Source organism: Oncorhynchus mykiss, chromosome 19, assembly GCF_013265735.2.
Source record: "Oncorhynchus mykiss isolate Arlee chromosome 19, USDA_OmykA_1.1, whole genome shotgun sequence".
In the NCBI taxonomy this organism is placed as follows: domain Eukaryota; kingdom Metazoa; phylum Chordata; class Actinopteri; order Salmoniformes; family Salmonidae; genus Oncorhynchus; species Oncorhynchus mykiss.
The window spans coordinates 45921339-45938218 of NC_048583.1; the positions used below are offsets into that span (position 1 = coordinate 45921339).

At 43.3% G+C, this 16880-nt stretch overlaps 1 protein-coding gene across 1 annotated transcript in view; it reads left to right on the forward strand.

Annotated features, from left to right (window-relative positions):
* Positions 1 to 7987: 7987 nt before the first annotated feature.
* LOC110497997 (cytosolic 5'-nucleotidase 1A-like) overlaps positions 7988 to 16880 on the forward strand; it is a 31000-nt gene continuing 22107 nt past the window's right edge. The window contains exon 1 of the mRNA XM_021574522.2: positions 7988 to 9499. Within this exon, the coding sequence (XP_021430197.1) occupies positions 9443 to 9499 (57 nt within the window). The 5' untranslated portion in view covers positions 7988 to 9442. The remainder of the gene's footprint in view (positions 9500 to 16880) is intronic.

The window sequence follows — 16880 nt, forward strand, 5'->3', positions numbered from 1 at the left end:
ACGATGAGTGAAAATGCATGTGCAAACACTGTTAAAAGTCAAGTATACGTCTCGAGTGTCTCCCTCCATAGCGTCAGGATCTTTCCCATGTAGTAAGTGGTGATGTAAGACAATCTGTTTGTCCCGTGAGCTGCTCTGTTGTGTTGGGGCCCCTGACGGTTAAACTCAACCTACTTGTCCAACTGGCTTTTCTGGTCTGAAGCCACGCCCACACAGCAACCTCTGAAATACTGCATGTGTGATCACTTCCACACATGTTTTTGAGGTGGCCTGGTGTGTGTTAAAGATCAAATATTTTATTCTCACACGTGTTCTACAGTTATCCCTATTACAACCCGACTCTTAACTGCATGCGTGTCGGTTGTCTTGCATGTGTCTGGTGGTGTGAAGTCATTGTGTCTGTGGGCATATCATGTACTGTATGTGTCATGGAGGCCTGTGTATCCTGAATCTGTGTGTATTCCCCAATAATTGATATTTTGAGCAATCGTAGATCTTCTACCTCTCTGATCTGATTGGACAAAAGGCCAAGTAGATCAGATCTGAATTGTGCTGCCTGTTTAAATGCAGCCTAAGTGAGCTCTAGTGGTGGTCAGACCACAGTGTATGTCTGATCAGGGTGATGATTCGGTCAGTTGGCGGTACAGGGAACTCTGATCTTCCTGATTTATAGATCCTCTCCTCAGAACGCTTTGTTATTCCTCTCCCCTGTTGAAATCTCCCTACACAAGCAAGTATCCTCATTACACCGTCATACTCCTCCTGGACTTTTTTTCTCTCCATTTCTCTCTCCACAAATATGTAATCCACGTAAGTCGCTACACGCTGGTTCTCCTTCACCTCTCCTTCCACTACACTGCTAATCAGCACTACCAAAACATCCACTTTAGTCGACATAAACACTTTGACCTGGTGCCATCGATGCCTATTTAAATCAAGAATAGAGGTCTTCCCAGCAAATCAGCTCACATACAATAGGTAATGACTAGGAGGGCTGACTTGATGATCTTAGTGGTTGATTGAATGGCTGGGGATAATTTACTGTGTGGATAATTTGAGAATTGTGGTTAACAGGATGACCAGGGCAAGGGTCAGTGGCCTGATATCAGAGAAGAGACAATGGGAGAGCAGAGCGTCTGTGTATCTGCTCTTTTGTCAATGGGCCAATGGTATCCCAGCTCAGAGAGAGAACAGATAAGTGTGTGTGGGTGTGCACTAGGCTGCAGTGATAGTGTTCTAGGGTAGCAAACAGTCCTCTATGATGTGCTACTCTGTGTGTATGTGTTTATATTTGACTGTGCCAGTGTGTGTTACGGTTCATTTTCACACAATTGATTACCCAAATAGATAGATTCCCTCATCACTGAGCTGAACAATAATCAGTCTGGCTAACACAGTGCATAAACGTTAGCCCAACCTCCTCACAGAACAGCACAGAGAACAGCTCTATGAGGAATGCTGCCAGGTTATCCACCAGCATAAATGCAAATAATATAAAGTACTTCCGGAGCCAGAAAAGGTGGTGTGACGATTGCAACACACCTCAGTAAACATTGAGCAGTAAACATTGAGCAATGTCTGAACAACTGCATCTCTGTTCTTGTCGATGAAAGTTTCGTAACTCAGCTGTCGTGAGACATTCCATACCTTTGCACTTTAACACAGAGAGATATTGGGCAATGTTTTTTCTGCCATGTTAAGTCATTATATTCCCCTGTATTCTTCTCACTGGCTTGGTTATGCGGAGTTTACATAGTGTCTTTACATAGTGATTCAGAGAGGAAGTCGACTAAAAGCACAATAGATCTTGTTGAAACGGTTCCTTATCAGGTCGGAGCCCATCTGACCCAGATGTTGTTAAACATGCGGCTTTCTTTGGTCTTTTGATTATATTGTCTTTACGGTGCTGCAATCACACATTTGACTGCCTCTCCCTTATGCTTTAACTTATGTCTACTTTGAATGTAAGATTGGAGGTCTTCTGGGACATTGTGTTTTGCAGTTTCTTTCCAGTAAAATAGCGATAAAATAATAGAAGTTCAGCTGGAGAATGGAGAGAATATTGCTGGGTGGACCTACTTTCATTTCTGTAGTCTTTAATTTTAAAACATTTTTCTGTATTTTTTAAAAAACATTTATTTAACTAGGCAAGTCAGTTGAGAAAAAATTTGTATTTTGAATGACTGCCTAGGTATTACTTAACATCAACACTTTTTAGAACACACCTTTTCCCTCATTTTATTTTTAAGTGACTGCGATTGCAGTCGAGGGAGAGAGAAGAGGAGATTTTGCCTGTTTTACATGGACACACTTGAAAATAAAAAGGAGAGCCGCACACTAGGAGCTCAGATGCAATAATTTAATAACATAATAACCAATGTTTCGACAGACAAGATGTCTTCATCAGGGTATAAAATGGATATGGACACACTCACATGCACACACACACACACTGTCACTCTCTCTAGCTTTATTTATCACTTCGTCTCACCGTCTGTTCGTTTCTCCATCTGTATTCCCATCTCCATGTCTCCCAGTCCCTCTATCTTTCTCTCACCAACAGGTTCTTCCTAGACTCCAGCCCTTCCCTCAGGTCCATATTTCTGTGTTTCTGGTCCTCTGTGATATAGGCCAGAATCATCAGCCCCTTTCTGTTTCTCTCTCACTCTGTCTCATCCCAAGGCCAAAGTTACATAACAGGAATAATTCAGTCGGGACACGCTGTCTCTCTACATCTGGCCCTTGCTAATTTGTGACATACATGCATGCATGTTCTGCATTTGAGCTTTGCAACTCTATCATCTTGTTCTATTTAAATACAAAATAAACAGTAATGTGTTCACAGAAGAGTAGGAATTTCACCCTTTATGCAGTGAAATTACAATATCAAGCTCTGACTGTTCTTGGCAAATCTCAATAGAGGAAATAGTGTAGATGCCCATTGTAGAGTAGTGACTTGGTAGTGACTGGGGATGTTATTTTTGAAGCAGCAGTCCTGTGATGGTGGGGAGCTGGCCTCTCAGCTCGCCTGTCTAATATGGAGATAATCCTAATCCCGTTAGTCTAAACACCACGGCCATCTGGCCCCAGACAGACCCCATCACTGAGAATAATGAACTCGTCATAAGGTCCCCTGACCTGGACAACGAGCGCAGCACTACCTAGCCCAGGCCTAGTAGAACCTAGAACCACTCTGAACCAGGGAGCTGTAGCCTGAGACCAGTCTGACAATACGGGGTCAAAGATCAAATTTCCCGCCTAGTTCCATATTCAAAGGGCAAGGTATGGTGGTGGGATAAATGTAAATGAATGTAAGCACAGTAGCATTGTTGGAAGACGGAGGAGTAGGCCTACTGTAGGTTGTCCTATCAGTGATGTAGCAGTAGGTTTAGCATGTGATGTAACCATGGAGCTGGTGAATGGTTGATCAGGGCTACAGGAGAGGAGGAACGGGCCTCAGCTCTTACAGCTGGTCTATTACCCTCACCCTGGCAACGTTCCATACAGAATGTAAGAGTGTGTGTAGTGTGTTCTTGTGCATGTGCAAGTGAACTGTGAAAGACTGATCTCTAGGGCTGTGGTTTGTATTTTGAAACAGAAAGGATTGCACACTGTACTCTCCCATACCACTAATTGGAACTACAATGTGCAAAATAGTGTAAACCTCTTCAACAAGTACCTATGTGTAATATGATGTGCATATGACGTTTTTGACAACAGTTAAATATAGTTCATATTTTAACTCAACGTCTGCCATAAATCTGACCTAACTCATGTTCTTTTCTCTCATATTTTCTCAATTCTTAACCTGTTGCTAGTTTTGAAACCAATCTGAAGCCATTGCGTCCCAGCTGAGAGCCATTGCTGTGTCTGAATGCTTTGTCAGTAAGCAGATGTTCCTTTGTTCGGCTCCGCAGTGCTTCACAGTATAAAGTTGCATCAGTTGTAGTCGGGACACTTGCTGCATCTTTTGAATCTCTTCCCATTGAAGATCTCCCTCCCCCTGCATACCCTCAAGCTACTCAGAGGGGTATTAACCCCTCCCCCACCCCCTTTAATCCCCTGCAGACCCCATAGTTGTCACAGAGGCTCTGTTTGGTTCTCTCCCTGTTCTTTGTCCCTTATGAAGCGACAGCCAAACCCTCACTAATCAGTTTCTCTCTCCACCCCACCACCACCATGCAAACAATGGCTAATTACCACACGGATGGAAATAGAAAAAGAAGGGGGGGCGGGGGGGGGGGGGGGGGGGGGGGCTACAGTAGATAGACAGACTGGAGAGACAACAATATAAACATATGTTTCCCATGCCAATACTTCCCTTTGAATTGCAATTTAATTGAGAGAACAAGTGTGTGGAATACCAGATTTTGAACATAAAGCATTTAGATCATTGTGCTCCCAGTCTCTGTCTGTCCTGCCTCCATGGACAACAGTCACCAGTCTCTCTCTGTCCTGCCTCCATGGACAACAGTCACCAGTCTTTTCTTCGAACAGCAGCTGAATGTGTTTGGTGCTGTAGAATCTGGTTATGTAATAATCAATGCCCTCCTTTCACCTCTCTGTCTGTCAGAGAGTTGTAGACTGCATAGGTTGTGGTTCTAGCTCTGGGAAGTGGGAACAAAGAGGCAGCTCACGCTTCCTGATTTTGTATAGGGCTCCTTTCGAGGCAGAACGTGTAGGGAATGGCTGGACTGTGATCTCTGCTTTGAGGGCCTTCTCTCTCCTGACAGTGGTGGTGTCTCTGGACTAGTCTGTGTTCCATAGAATGGCCTCTCTGAAAGTGGATTTTCAACACTTTTTGAGTCTGAGTCAGCTGTTAATACATGGCTATATAAACATGGAAAAGGTGCGTGTTTATGTGTGTATGGAGGGGGCGGGGTCAATGGATGAATAGACAGACCTGGGCAGTTATTTTGGAGATTGATTACCGTTAAGATAGTAATTTGGCTCCTACCCTCAGAGATGTGTGTGTGTGTGTCTCTATTCTACCCTCTTTGTTCTTCCCCTACACTCATGCCTGCTTAGTCCCCGCCCATCTACTGCTATGACATAGCATTATCACTCTGTCCCTCTCGCGCCAAAACAGGGAGGGTGTGGGGCTGGGGCTGTAAAAGCTATCTCTTTCTCTTCCCCTTCCTCCTAGGTGCTTGCTTCTGGCATGTTGCCAGGGCAACCCGGTGGTAGCAGGTAGAGTAGTAGTAGATACGCTCCTTTTTAGGTTCAGCCACTGCAGTTCTCTCTCTCTCTCTTCAATTCAATTAAAAGGGCTTTATTGGCATGGGAAACATATGTTTTACATGTCTCTGTCTCTCTCGCTCTCTCTCGCACACCAGCATTTCCCGCCACAACAGGGGGAGGAGCTTCCTGCGGTAGGTATTAAGAAGACTTGCTTTCAACTGCCTCCATCCCGTTAACCCCTACACCACCAGAGGGCTGTGAGCTTGTTTAGAGATCACAAAGACTAGGCTTGACTCTAAAATAGATACTCTCCTGTAGCCTATCGGACACAGTGGATAGGGTTTCTCACTCTCTAGCTTCAGAAAACCAGTAAAAACTATGACAGATCATCATCCCTCTGAAAATACTAATTTTATATGGGCATAATAAATCATAAGGAATTTGTCTTGGAGCCACATTATTAAAAATGTTATAATGTTTTCAGGGTCTCAAAATGAATGTGTCATGATTCAAATTTAGGACAGCAGAGCCAGAATTCTGTATTTTTCAGTTCTTACTGCTACATGATACACTAAAAGGCTGTAAATAATTTATATGGCACCGTCGTTTGCAGAAGACACCAGAACACATTGCATGTGATGTAATCATATGTAATTCTAAACCATAAATTCGCAGGTTAAAGTCATTTTAGATGTACTTCTTCAAAATTCCCCCATTGTTCTTTCACATCCTGTGTTTCTGGACATTTTGGGGAAAGGAATTTGACTTGTACAATGCTGCCCTCTAGCGGGGATAATAATAATAAAACGTGAATGTCTCCCCAAAAAAGAGTCCTCTTTAAGTCTTGTTTTAAATAATTAAAGTTGCTACAAGGGCACACAAACACCATGAACTATGTCAAACAGGCTATAAAAATTAAGCTTTGCTAATAAAGTTCCCCCTCTCTGAAATGAAATACTCTATAGAATTTTTTGAAAGCTACAGAGTTAAAAGCCAATTTATGCTTGATCCGAAAATGTGGTCGGAGGCTCCATATGGAGGGTGCAACACCATTGCGGAGCCTATGGGGGCATGCAGAGGTCAAACTGAGCGCTGTACGGAGCTATGACCTCCCAAATTTTGTAACAATGCGGAGGGCTCTGCATTGACATGATTGGTTGATGGTAGGTAGGGGCGGGAGGTCCTGTATAAACACAAACTAATTTCCTTGACAACTTCCTTCACAACAGCTCTGCGCGCGCAAGTAGTATGAATGCCCTGACTTCTGCAGAGGCAGTATCACCTTAAATGGTACACGGCCAATGCAGACGACAGATTGACCATGCAGCGCCATGGCGCCTAGCCTAACGAATGTGCTCGTATACTCCCTTAAAAGACAGTCGCTTAAAAAAATGAGAGAACAGGGCAATAGTACTGTTTGTCCATTTTGAGACGCTGTAGCCAGTATACACTTCCTCAAAATTGTCATAATGAATCTACACTGAACAAAAATATTTATGCAACATGTAAAGTGTTGGTCTCATGTTTCATGAGCTGAAATAAAAACTCAAGAGTATTTCTGTATTTATTTTGAGTATTTCTGTCTGTAATAACAACTTTTTGTGGGGAAAAACGTATTCTAATTGGCTGGGCCTGGCTCCAAGGTGGGTGGGCCTATACCCTCCAAGGCCCACCCATGGCTGCACCCCTGATCAGTCATGTGAGATCCATAGAGTAGGGCCTAATGAATTTATTTAAATTGACCGATTTCCTTATCTGAACTGTAACTCAGTAAAATCTTTGAAATTGTTGCGTTTACATTTTTGTTCAGTATACGATAACTCAAGAAGTCTATAATTCATTTTGATGGGTTTTTTTTGCCAAGGAGATCTTAGTCTTACATCTGACTAAGATGTTTGGTGCAGTATTTCTCAACAAAGATTTTATTGAAGAATCGCTAATGTGGCTCGGAACACCTTGTGTTGTTGTTATTCTGGATGGCCAGATAGCTAGCAACAATGACAAGACGCTGCCATGTGGGGAATAGTAAGTGGCTCGTTTCAGCCCAGTTTATCTTGTTCTTGATACCATGTCTGTTTTGAGGTGTTTTGACTGTCACCTTATGCTAATATGGCTCAAATTCACTAGCTAGCTAGCTAACCAACAACAGTAAAGATGTATTTGAGAGACAACAAGTGCTCATTGTGCAAATGTATTTATGTTTCAATAAACATTGGAGATAAATATTGTTTACATGTTGTCAACAATCTAAGCCAGCCCCATCTGTTTTGCCCCATAGTTGCGCACATGTCGGTTTTGTTGCTACACACCCAAACTGTCTATTAGTCATAATTACATTTGGTTTAATGTTATGGTAATATTCCTGAACGTAATGGCTAGGATCTGTATTATGTCCATTGTCCTTATAGTAATTTATTAAATGACAAGACCAAAAACTATAATATTTAGAATTCAAAGAGCATAACATTTTTATTAAATGGTAAGCAGATACTTTTTGCAATGAAGGAATTATGTCAAGTTTCTCATTTGTTCAACACAAATTAGATCAAAAGCTCTAATTCTTCTATAGTGGTCCTATCCTTTTCAATGCCACAAATGCTTTCCCAACAGGATTGTAAACTCCACCCCAGCCTGTAAATGTCTGAGTTGATCAACAAAGTGCCCTCTGTGTCTATTCCCCAGACAGCCTGGAGGTGATGGTCACAGCTCACAGCAGGTCATATTATCCTGCTACTGCTCACACAGCAAGGATAGAAAATGTAACAAACTTTGCATATTGTATAGATTAGATTTGTAATTTGCCATGGGGAAATGTGTGTTTTTGGCCACCCATTTCAAGGATTTATGTACCAGAGTATGTTAATCATCTCTGATACATCTCATTTAACAGAAAAACATGAATAAGATGTAAGTGCATCTGGTAACCCATTTATCAATTTGTGTCTTGATTAAGCCTTTTACAGGATGTCTGTGTAATATCTATTCCAGTCACAAGTAACAGATTTTACAGTAACTGCTTCTGTTGGGGTAAAACCATATAACCAAGGCGGATATGATTTTCCATGTGTGATCTTCAAAGTAAAAGCGACACCTATATCTTATTTTCCTGGGGCGTCTGCCTCTGTTACGTTGTTTATCAGGCTAAATACGGAGCAAGGAACACAGCAGCCAATCAGCTTCCAACATGAGGGGTCCCATGGTTGCTAAGCAATTGCTGCTGTACTGTAATTCTACCAGATGAGAGAGCTGCAGGGGTTCGGAAGAAAGGCAATAAGAAATCATCATAAAACCCAGAGGAGACCAATGATCCAGTGGCACCATTTTCCCCGCCCATTAAACAGTGAAAAGGACAATGCTACTAAGCACCCAAGGGGAGTAGAGTGGTGTGAGGGCTGGGCAACCATGGGTAAATAAACTGCCTGTCTTGAACCTAACAATCACAATTAGCTACATTTAAAGTGGAGAACAAGCCTCCGCTTTGGTGATCTCTGAGGGTTGTAGCCATTTACACTCGTACCCGTATACGACTTGAAAATGGCAGATTTGGGTACTGATAAACGCATACATTGGAACGCAATGGCAATAGGCCTAAAGTAACATGTTCAGAGGCGTCATGCACATCTCAGTCTGTATTGTGGGGGAGTTTGCCAAAGGTTCATCCATGTTCAATGTTTGATATGTATCTGTTAGCCTACCTATCAATTCGTTAACTGAATGTACTGTATCTCCTGTCATGTGGTAATTATCATTGACATTTACACCAAATAAGAAACCAGTTACTTCGTTTTTAAAACGTTTGTTATAAAATAGAAGGGCTACTAGATAAGGCTTTCATAATGGATTTTAGCTACCTTGGAAGAGGGTCCATCTGTTAGTTATCATGTCTGTAATGACACTAGCAGCCTACAGTCACCCATTGCGCTTAATTATCGAAGACGGACACATTCATGACTTAAAATGCGCCTGCCTGGGGGTGATGCGGGGAGTTGTTTTAAGCAGCCTAACCGGTCAAATCAACGACTAAAATGACCAAATATTTATCCATGTCCAATATTTTTAATTGCTAGTAGAATATAACATTACGTCATAGAAGTGTAGCCTGACAAAATGCCGTCCTGAATGGTCTGAGGCAAACGCATTGTGACAACCTCAAACTGGTCGAAAAGGATCTGAATAATATTTAGTCCAACTGTTGAAATATCGCAGACAGGGACCAGCAACCCCACAGATACATCTCACCTTCCTAATTTCGGAGAGGACAATGCGTCGAAACGATACCGCTCCCACTACACGCAAGTTGCAGGGAGGGATCTTCTTAGTAAGTGAATTCTTATGATTTTTTATCTCGAAAGTCATCCAACACTTTAGGTGATTGTAGTAGCCTAACCAGGTTCCCATCCACAGTTTTTATGTGAGTAAAGTCAACCGAGGTAAAGACGGTTTCAAGTTGTATATTCGCGCTTTCAAACCACTTGAGCCATAGACTCAAAATTAGTGTCATGATGTTGGAAAAAATTGCGCACAACATTGCACAGGTCTTATTTTCACGATATGGAGACGAATTCACTTTCCAAAGCTAATACACGTGGAAGTGTTATAGCATTTTGTATTCCTAGTTGAATTAGTTATGGAGCATAAAACAAAGTACAAACTTTTTTTTTACATTTTAATTTCAATACCTCCTTGTTCATGTGACCTACTGGACTCAAACATGGTTCAGCATGTCCACTCTGTGGGCCTACACATTGCACATCCTTTAGTTTGTCCATTTTCATTTCACTTGATTTTACATTCATTTTTCAGAATTTATAACTTCAATAGCTCCTTGTTCATGTGACCTACTGGACTCAAACAAACTACAGAATGTCCACAGACTACCCATCTATATTGCACACTCTTGTTTGTGTGCTGTAAAATCACGCAGTGTAATGTACATTTTTCATAGTTTTAAATTTCAATAGCTCCTTGTTCATGTCAATTACACATCTAAGAAGCATGCAGTAGATATATGTTTGAATGCTAAATGACGAGACAGAGGCATTGATGCGAGTAACCAGTCTTGTTCAGTACATCACAACACATCCGGGTATCTCAAGCACCCCGGTAAAACACAAGAGTTGCAGTAATGAACATTTACCAACAGATGGCATCACTGTGCCATCTTACACCCATAACATCTTCCCTTTAATAAAATAGGACAGGAGGTGTCAATTCACTAACAAAACAAACCTAGTAACAATTTCCAACATGAACAGTTTAGTATTATTTTTTTTTTTTTTTTTTTCCAGAACAACAACACATTTTGATATTCTCTTCACTTTTATCTCTGTCAACAATCCCTGATGGGAAACCTACAGATTAAGTCTTTTTGGTGGCTGGGACAGACGCCCGCATCGTGAAAAGACAGGGGGCTTGTCTGCGAGGACTGCGGGTTCCCGCACAGGCGTGTCACCTGAATGTCTAAGGGGAGAATTGATGGGTGAGGGAGCGGCCGACCTGTGATCCCCTGGCTCTTCGCCCAGTGCCTCAGGCCCCATGTGACTTGCTGGGGTTCTGTCTTTTGTCATGCGACCCCTTTGACCATCAGGGTTCTGAGTAGGTGCTGGCTCAGCAATCCGAAGGTCAACCCTGTTACGACGGTACAGTGATCCATTCACTTCGACCAAGTAGGAGCGTGGTGCCACTTTCTGTACACAGGATCCGAGTCTCCAGAGGCCTGCCCGGTCCCCTGGTAGTGGCTTCATTCGCACCGTTTCACCCACCCTGAGCTCAGGTAAGTCTTTTGCTGATTTGTCGTAGATTAACTTGGAGACCTGTCTTCTGTGACGTAGCTTCACCAGCACGTCTGTCACCACACATGGCTCCAGGAGAGTGCTGGCTACTGGCAGAGCTGCTTTTAAGCGCCGTGCCATGAGGCGCTGTGCCGGGCTGCTGTCCATGCCTTCTGTCGGGGTATTGCGCCACTGCAGGATTGCTTTCCAGGCATCTTTGCCCTCTCGCAGAGCCTTTTTGCAGAGGTTCTTTGCGATTTTTACTGCGGACTCTGCCTTCCCATTAGCTTTTGGGTGTCGTGGTGATGAAGTGACGTGCTCGAATCCCCATCCTGCAGCAAATTTTCGGAACTCAACTCCTGAGAATTGGGGTCCATTGTCTGAAATTACCCTATCTGGCTGTCCATAGCGGGCAAACTGAGCCTTGCAGCGTTTGATCGTTGTCTCTGCTGAGAGGTCGGGGAGGAGGTCGATCTCCCAAAAGTCTGAGTAATGATCGACTACCAGCAGAAAGTCTTTGCCACTGTGCTGGAAGAGATCTAGACTTACTATCTGCCAGGGGCGCATCGGTAGCTCGTGGGACATCATCGTCTCTCTCTGTTGCTCAATGGCATATTCATTGCAGATTGTGCATTTACTGACATAGTCTTTAATTTCACTCTGCATTCCTGGCCAATACAGTGTGTCACGTGCTTGTCTGTAACAGGCCTCACCTCCTATGTGACTTGAGTGCACGCGTGCCAACATCTCAGGGCGCAGAGACCGGGGAATAACGACTCTCTGACTCTTGAATATCACTCCGTTTTGAACACTGAGCTCCTCTTTGATTGGCCAATATTCTCTGACGGCTAAAGCAGTTTCTTCCCTGCAGTCGGGCCAGCCCATCAGAATCACAGACCTCAATGCCTGGAGTTGCCCGTCCCTGTCTGTGTGCTGTCTGATTTGTATAAAGCGCTGGTCCGTAACATTAAGGTAGTCAGCCTGGTTGATGTGTTCAACATCCACTTGCTCTGTTTGCAAGCTGCACACTGCGTGTTGTTCATGCATGGAGCGTGTGTGAGTGCCTGATGCAGTAGCCCTGCTGAGCGTGTCACTCACATACATCTCTGGCCCTGGCTTATACACCACCTTGAGGTTGTAGTTTTGTAGGGCCAGTAGCATGCTCTGCAGTCGTTTTGGGGCATTCAGGAGAGGCTTGCTGAATATAGCAATAAGGGGCTTGTGATCGGTCTCTGCGGTAATATTGTCGCGCCCGTACAGGTAGTGGTGGAAGCGTTGGCATGCAAACACAATGCTGAGGCACTCCTTCTCTATCTGGGCATAGTTCTGCTCTGTTGGGGTGAGTGCCCTAGAGGCGAATGCCACAGGCTGGCCCTCCTGCATGAGGCAACAGCCAAGTCCATACTGGCTTGAGTCACTCTGAATCGTGACAGGTTTTGACACATTGTAGTATCGCAGTACAGGTGTCTGGGTGACCAGTTGTTTTATTTCCCTCACCGCTGCGTCATGTTTTGGGAGCCAATGCCAGATGGTGTCCTTGTCCATGAGCCTCCTCAGTGGCTCACACACTTCAGAGGGCCGCGGTAGGAATTTGGCCAGGTAGGTGACGAATCCGACGAAGCGCTGCACTCCCTTCACGTCAGATGGGTGGGGCATTTCCAAGACAGCCTTCACTTTTTCAGGATCCGCCTTCAATCCGGTGGAGGACAAGATGTGCCCATGAAAGCGGACCTCTGGCACTTTAAACTGAAGCTTTTTTATGCTTAGCCTTAGCTTGACCTGTCTGCATCTGACCATCAGGGCCAGCAGCTTGGCGTCATGGTCACATTCTGCCTCCTCATCACTGTCCCCACAGCCCACTACGAGAATGTCATCTGCTATGGGTTCCACGCCACTAAGTCCCATCAACAGCTCATGCTGTTTCCGCTGATACACCTCTGGAGCCACGGAGACACCAAACGGAAGCTTCAACCACCTCTTCCTGCCCCAGGGTGTCCAAAAGGTGGTCATGTAGCTGCTGGGCTCGTCGAGCTTGCACTGCAGAAAGGCATCTCTGGCATCCACGAGCGTGAAGACTCTGGCCTTTGGGAGCTTGTAAAGAACATCCTCCAACGTGGGCATAATGTAATGTGAACGTCGCAGAGCCCGGTTGAGGTGTTTAGGATCAATGCATATCCGTAGCTTGTCTGGTTTCTTGACGATAACCATATTACTTATCCAGTCCGTAGGCTCGGTGACGGATATGATGTGGCCATCTGCTTCGTATTTGTCAAGCTGAGCCTTCGTAGCTGCTTTCATGGCCACTGGTACATTGCGGGGTGCACACTGGACAGGCTGGATTTCTGCGTCCAACTCAAAGTGGACTTCCCCAGGAACTGACTCGACCGGTGCGTTGAAGACATCATGGTACTTGCTTAGGAGTGTCTCCTTGCTCAGGGGCCCAGCCTGGACTTTGTCTATAATGTTAAGATCAGCTGGGATGGTGAAGTTAATAAGTCCAAGGCGCTCGCATGTAGAACCTGACAGTAATGGCTGTTGACTAGCCTCAACTATTTCAAACTCAAGGGTGTATTTCTGGCCACGTAAAACACACTCTGTCACAAACAGGCCTAAAGAGGTCATGAACTGGCCTGAATACAGTTTCAGCTTGGTGCTACTCTGTGTGAGTTTGTCTCTGGGCGCAAGCCTCCTTTTGTCTTTAAGGCTCATAACGTTGCATGTGGCCCCTGAATCTAGCTGGCATTGCTGTGGTTTATTATTAAGTAGCAGAGTGACAAACCACTTTTGTCCTTTTGCCCTCACTGCCCCTATGCACTCGCTAGCATATACATCCTCTGTGCTGTCGTTCCCTTCATCTGTGTTTGTTTCCATGGAGTGCACTTTACCCTCCTTTCTCTTGCTTTTCATGCAGACCCTTGCGAAGTGATTAGCTGTACCACAGGATTTGCATATTTTTCCATAGGCTGGGCAGTGTTCTTTTCCTCGTCCATGAGAAATGCCACAATATCGGCATGTATTGGGGTTGTCTACTGCAGAGTTGGCTGTAGTATTAGCATTAGCTGTGGCAAAGGGGAATTTCTTTACTGGCTGCCTGAATGTAGCATTTACATTGTCCGTATGTTGCCTTTCTAGCTCCATGGACCTCATCCGTATATCAGTAAGCTCTGCTGCACGGCATGTCTCCACTGCCAAGGCCAGCGTCAGGTCACGTTCTCTCAGCAAACGTCTGCGGGTGCCCTCATCCGTTATGCCAAGCACAATCGTATCTCTGATCAGTTCATCTCTTAAAGCACCATAGTCACATGTAGCTGCCTTTTCCCTTAACCTAGTGACAAAGCTGTCAATGGACTCCCCGTCCTCCTGTTTGCAACGACCGAAAACATAACGCTCGTAGATGACGTTCTTTGCTGGCGTAAAGTAATGTTCAAGAGCATCAAGAATAGCTATAGCGTTACCTTGCTGTGCTGCTGTTAGGTTCAGGTTGTGTTTGTATACGTGTCGGCATTCAGTTCCCATTATAGTCCTCAAAGTGGCAGCCACTACCTCATCTTCCTTTTCCAGAAGTCCCGTTGCTAGCGCATAGTCCTCCCATTCACCTCTAAACGTATCCCAGTTCGTGCTCCAATCCCCGCTGAGCTTCATAACGGCGGGAGGGGGAATGTTCGCTGCCATGTCTAACCGGTGCTAACAACACTGAAGCTAACTAGCAAACTCACTCTAGCTTAAGGCCAATTCCGGGCGAAATTTTACACAAATAAGCATTTGTTTGTAAACCAGAGCAGGTGACTCTAATTTGCGGAAAGCATGGTTAGTTATCCGACTCTGACACCATGTTTGAATGCTAAATGACGAGACAGAGGCATTGATGCGAGTAACCAGTCTTGTTCAGTACATCACAACACATCCGGGTATCTCAAGCACCCCGGTAAAACACAAGAGTTGCAGTAATGAACATTTACCAACAGATGGCATCACTGTGCCATCTTACACCCATAACAATATACACCCATATTGCATAACCTCTAGTCATGTATCTTCTATATTGTTGTACATTAATATTAGTTTGACAATTAGGGGGTTCAGTCGAGTGTTGTGTTTACCCTTTTCTTTAATATTTATCTATAATAATTGGTAGTTCTAAGTACTTATTTTGCTGTTTTCTATTTTTCCACAGTATTTAGCAGTGGTACACAATAGGAGATAGACAGATAATATCTCCTTTCATCTTTAATATCAACCATAAAGGAAAAGGGCAAAGTACTAGAGTCATGTTATTAATTGTCCAAAGCAGGGATGGAGAGTGAGCTAGTGAGGTGGGCTGCAGTGGGTTTGCTGGTCAATACATATACTGAACATGTAACCACAGTAATGCTGGCCAGTAAATCAATGAATAAAACTGTAATTATGACAAATTAACAGAAATTGTAGACCTTTAATCTTTTCCAACATGTCAACAGACACTTTACTTCAAATAAGTACAAAACATTTGTGTTAACTTTCTCTCTTTATCCCTGGTTTATGTACATTTCAGAGCCTCTTCAGTGTGGATAGGGTATATTGTGGATAGGGTATAGCATACATTTTCAACAACCGACAGCACTTCCAGTTTGTGTTCATCACTCTTTTGTCTTCATTCCTAGGCACAGCACATGGAACCACCATTGGCATGCAAAACATTAAATCTAAAACAAAACAAAGCATAACACGTTGTAAATAATATAAAATATCAATGCAGTATGACGAATTAGCCATCTATTGTGTTATATCATAAATTGTCTTACATGCCGTCACTGTTGTCAAAAGATTATAAACATGTTAAATAAAGTTACTAACCCAGTCAGTCTTTGGGCCACATCCAGGTTCTTTATCAGTGGCACACATGAAGCAGTTGTTGGCTTTGTTGAACTCTGAAATCATAGGCATGAACTGAACATATGGCTGTCCCACACAACTACATAAAAATTAAGAATTTACATTTACTTTGAATTAAAAGTCATTACATACCAGACATTTGTAGGATATCCTCAGCCATTTATTTTTCGCAGTTGCTCCATGTGTTTTTGTGATGGTTCTATGTCAATTTGGGAGGGGATGTTGGAGAACTTCTATGGAACTTCCTTGGCCATCTACACCAAAAAATAAAATAAAGAGTTTTTGACCTGATTGTCATATAACTGCTAACCATTCATTATTGAAATATAACTATCAAACCTGCATTACAAAGACCGTGCAGCTGAAAGTGTCCTGCTGCATGATGGGAGTTATTTCTCCTCCTTTCCACTTTATGTCCACCCAGTTGTCTTTTCCATGGCAGGATCTTCTCATTTTGAAGTATTCTCTTTTTTATGTGAACATGGAATTCTGATTAGTTATAGGCAAATGAATACACAGGCTAATACTGTATGCTGATTTCCTTATCACTATAATCTAATAGAGGTAATTTACTGCATGCCCCATTCTACACACAGCCTTAATTATAGGCACTGAACCATTTACAGGAGAATAATAAAAGTAGCAGATAGGATCCAACCCTATCACAGAGTGAATAAATGTAGAGCGTTTGTAGACTTTAAGAAAAAAATATTAAGTGACAGTTTCATCAGTACGTGCTTAAAGAAAGTCATATCACAAAGATGACAGGGCCCATTAAGTCTATGACAATAGAGAATGAATTGTAAACACCAAAGTGTGTTAAAGTGTGTTTGTCAAAATAATATCTGAAAATGTCAGTTTTTGAACATAATACTTATATTTGCAATAGCACTTTATGATATGCAGTTGATGAAGGCATTTTTCAGCTATGATTTTACCACTCAGAATCCAGAATGGATTTGACAATGGGGCCAGCACAGGATTGCCCTTACAACAATCTACTTTTGTTCTTCTTGATTTCTTATCTGGTAAACAGTTACTGTGTGTCAAGAAAAG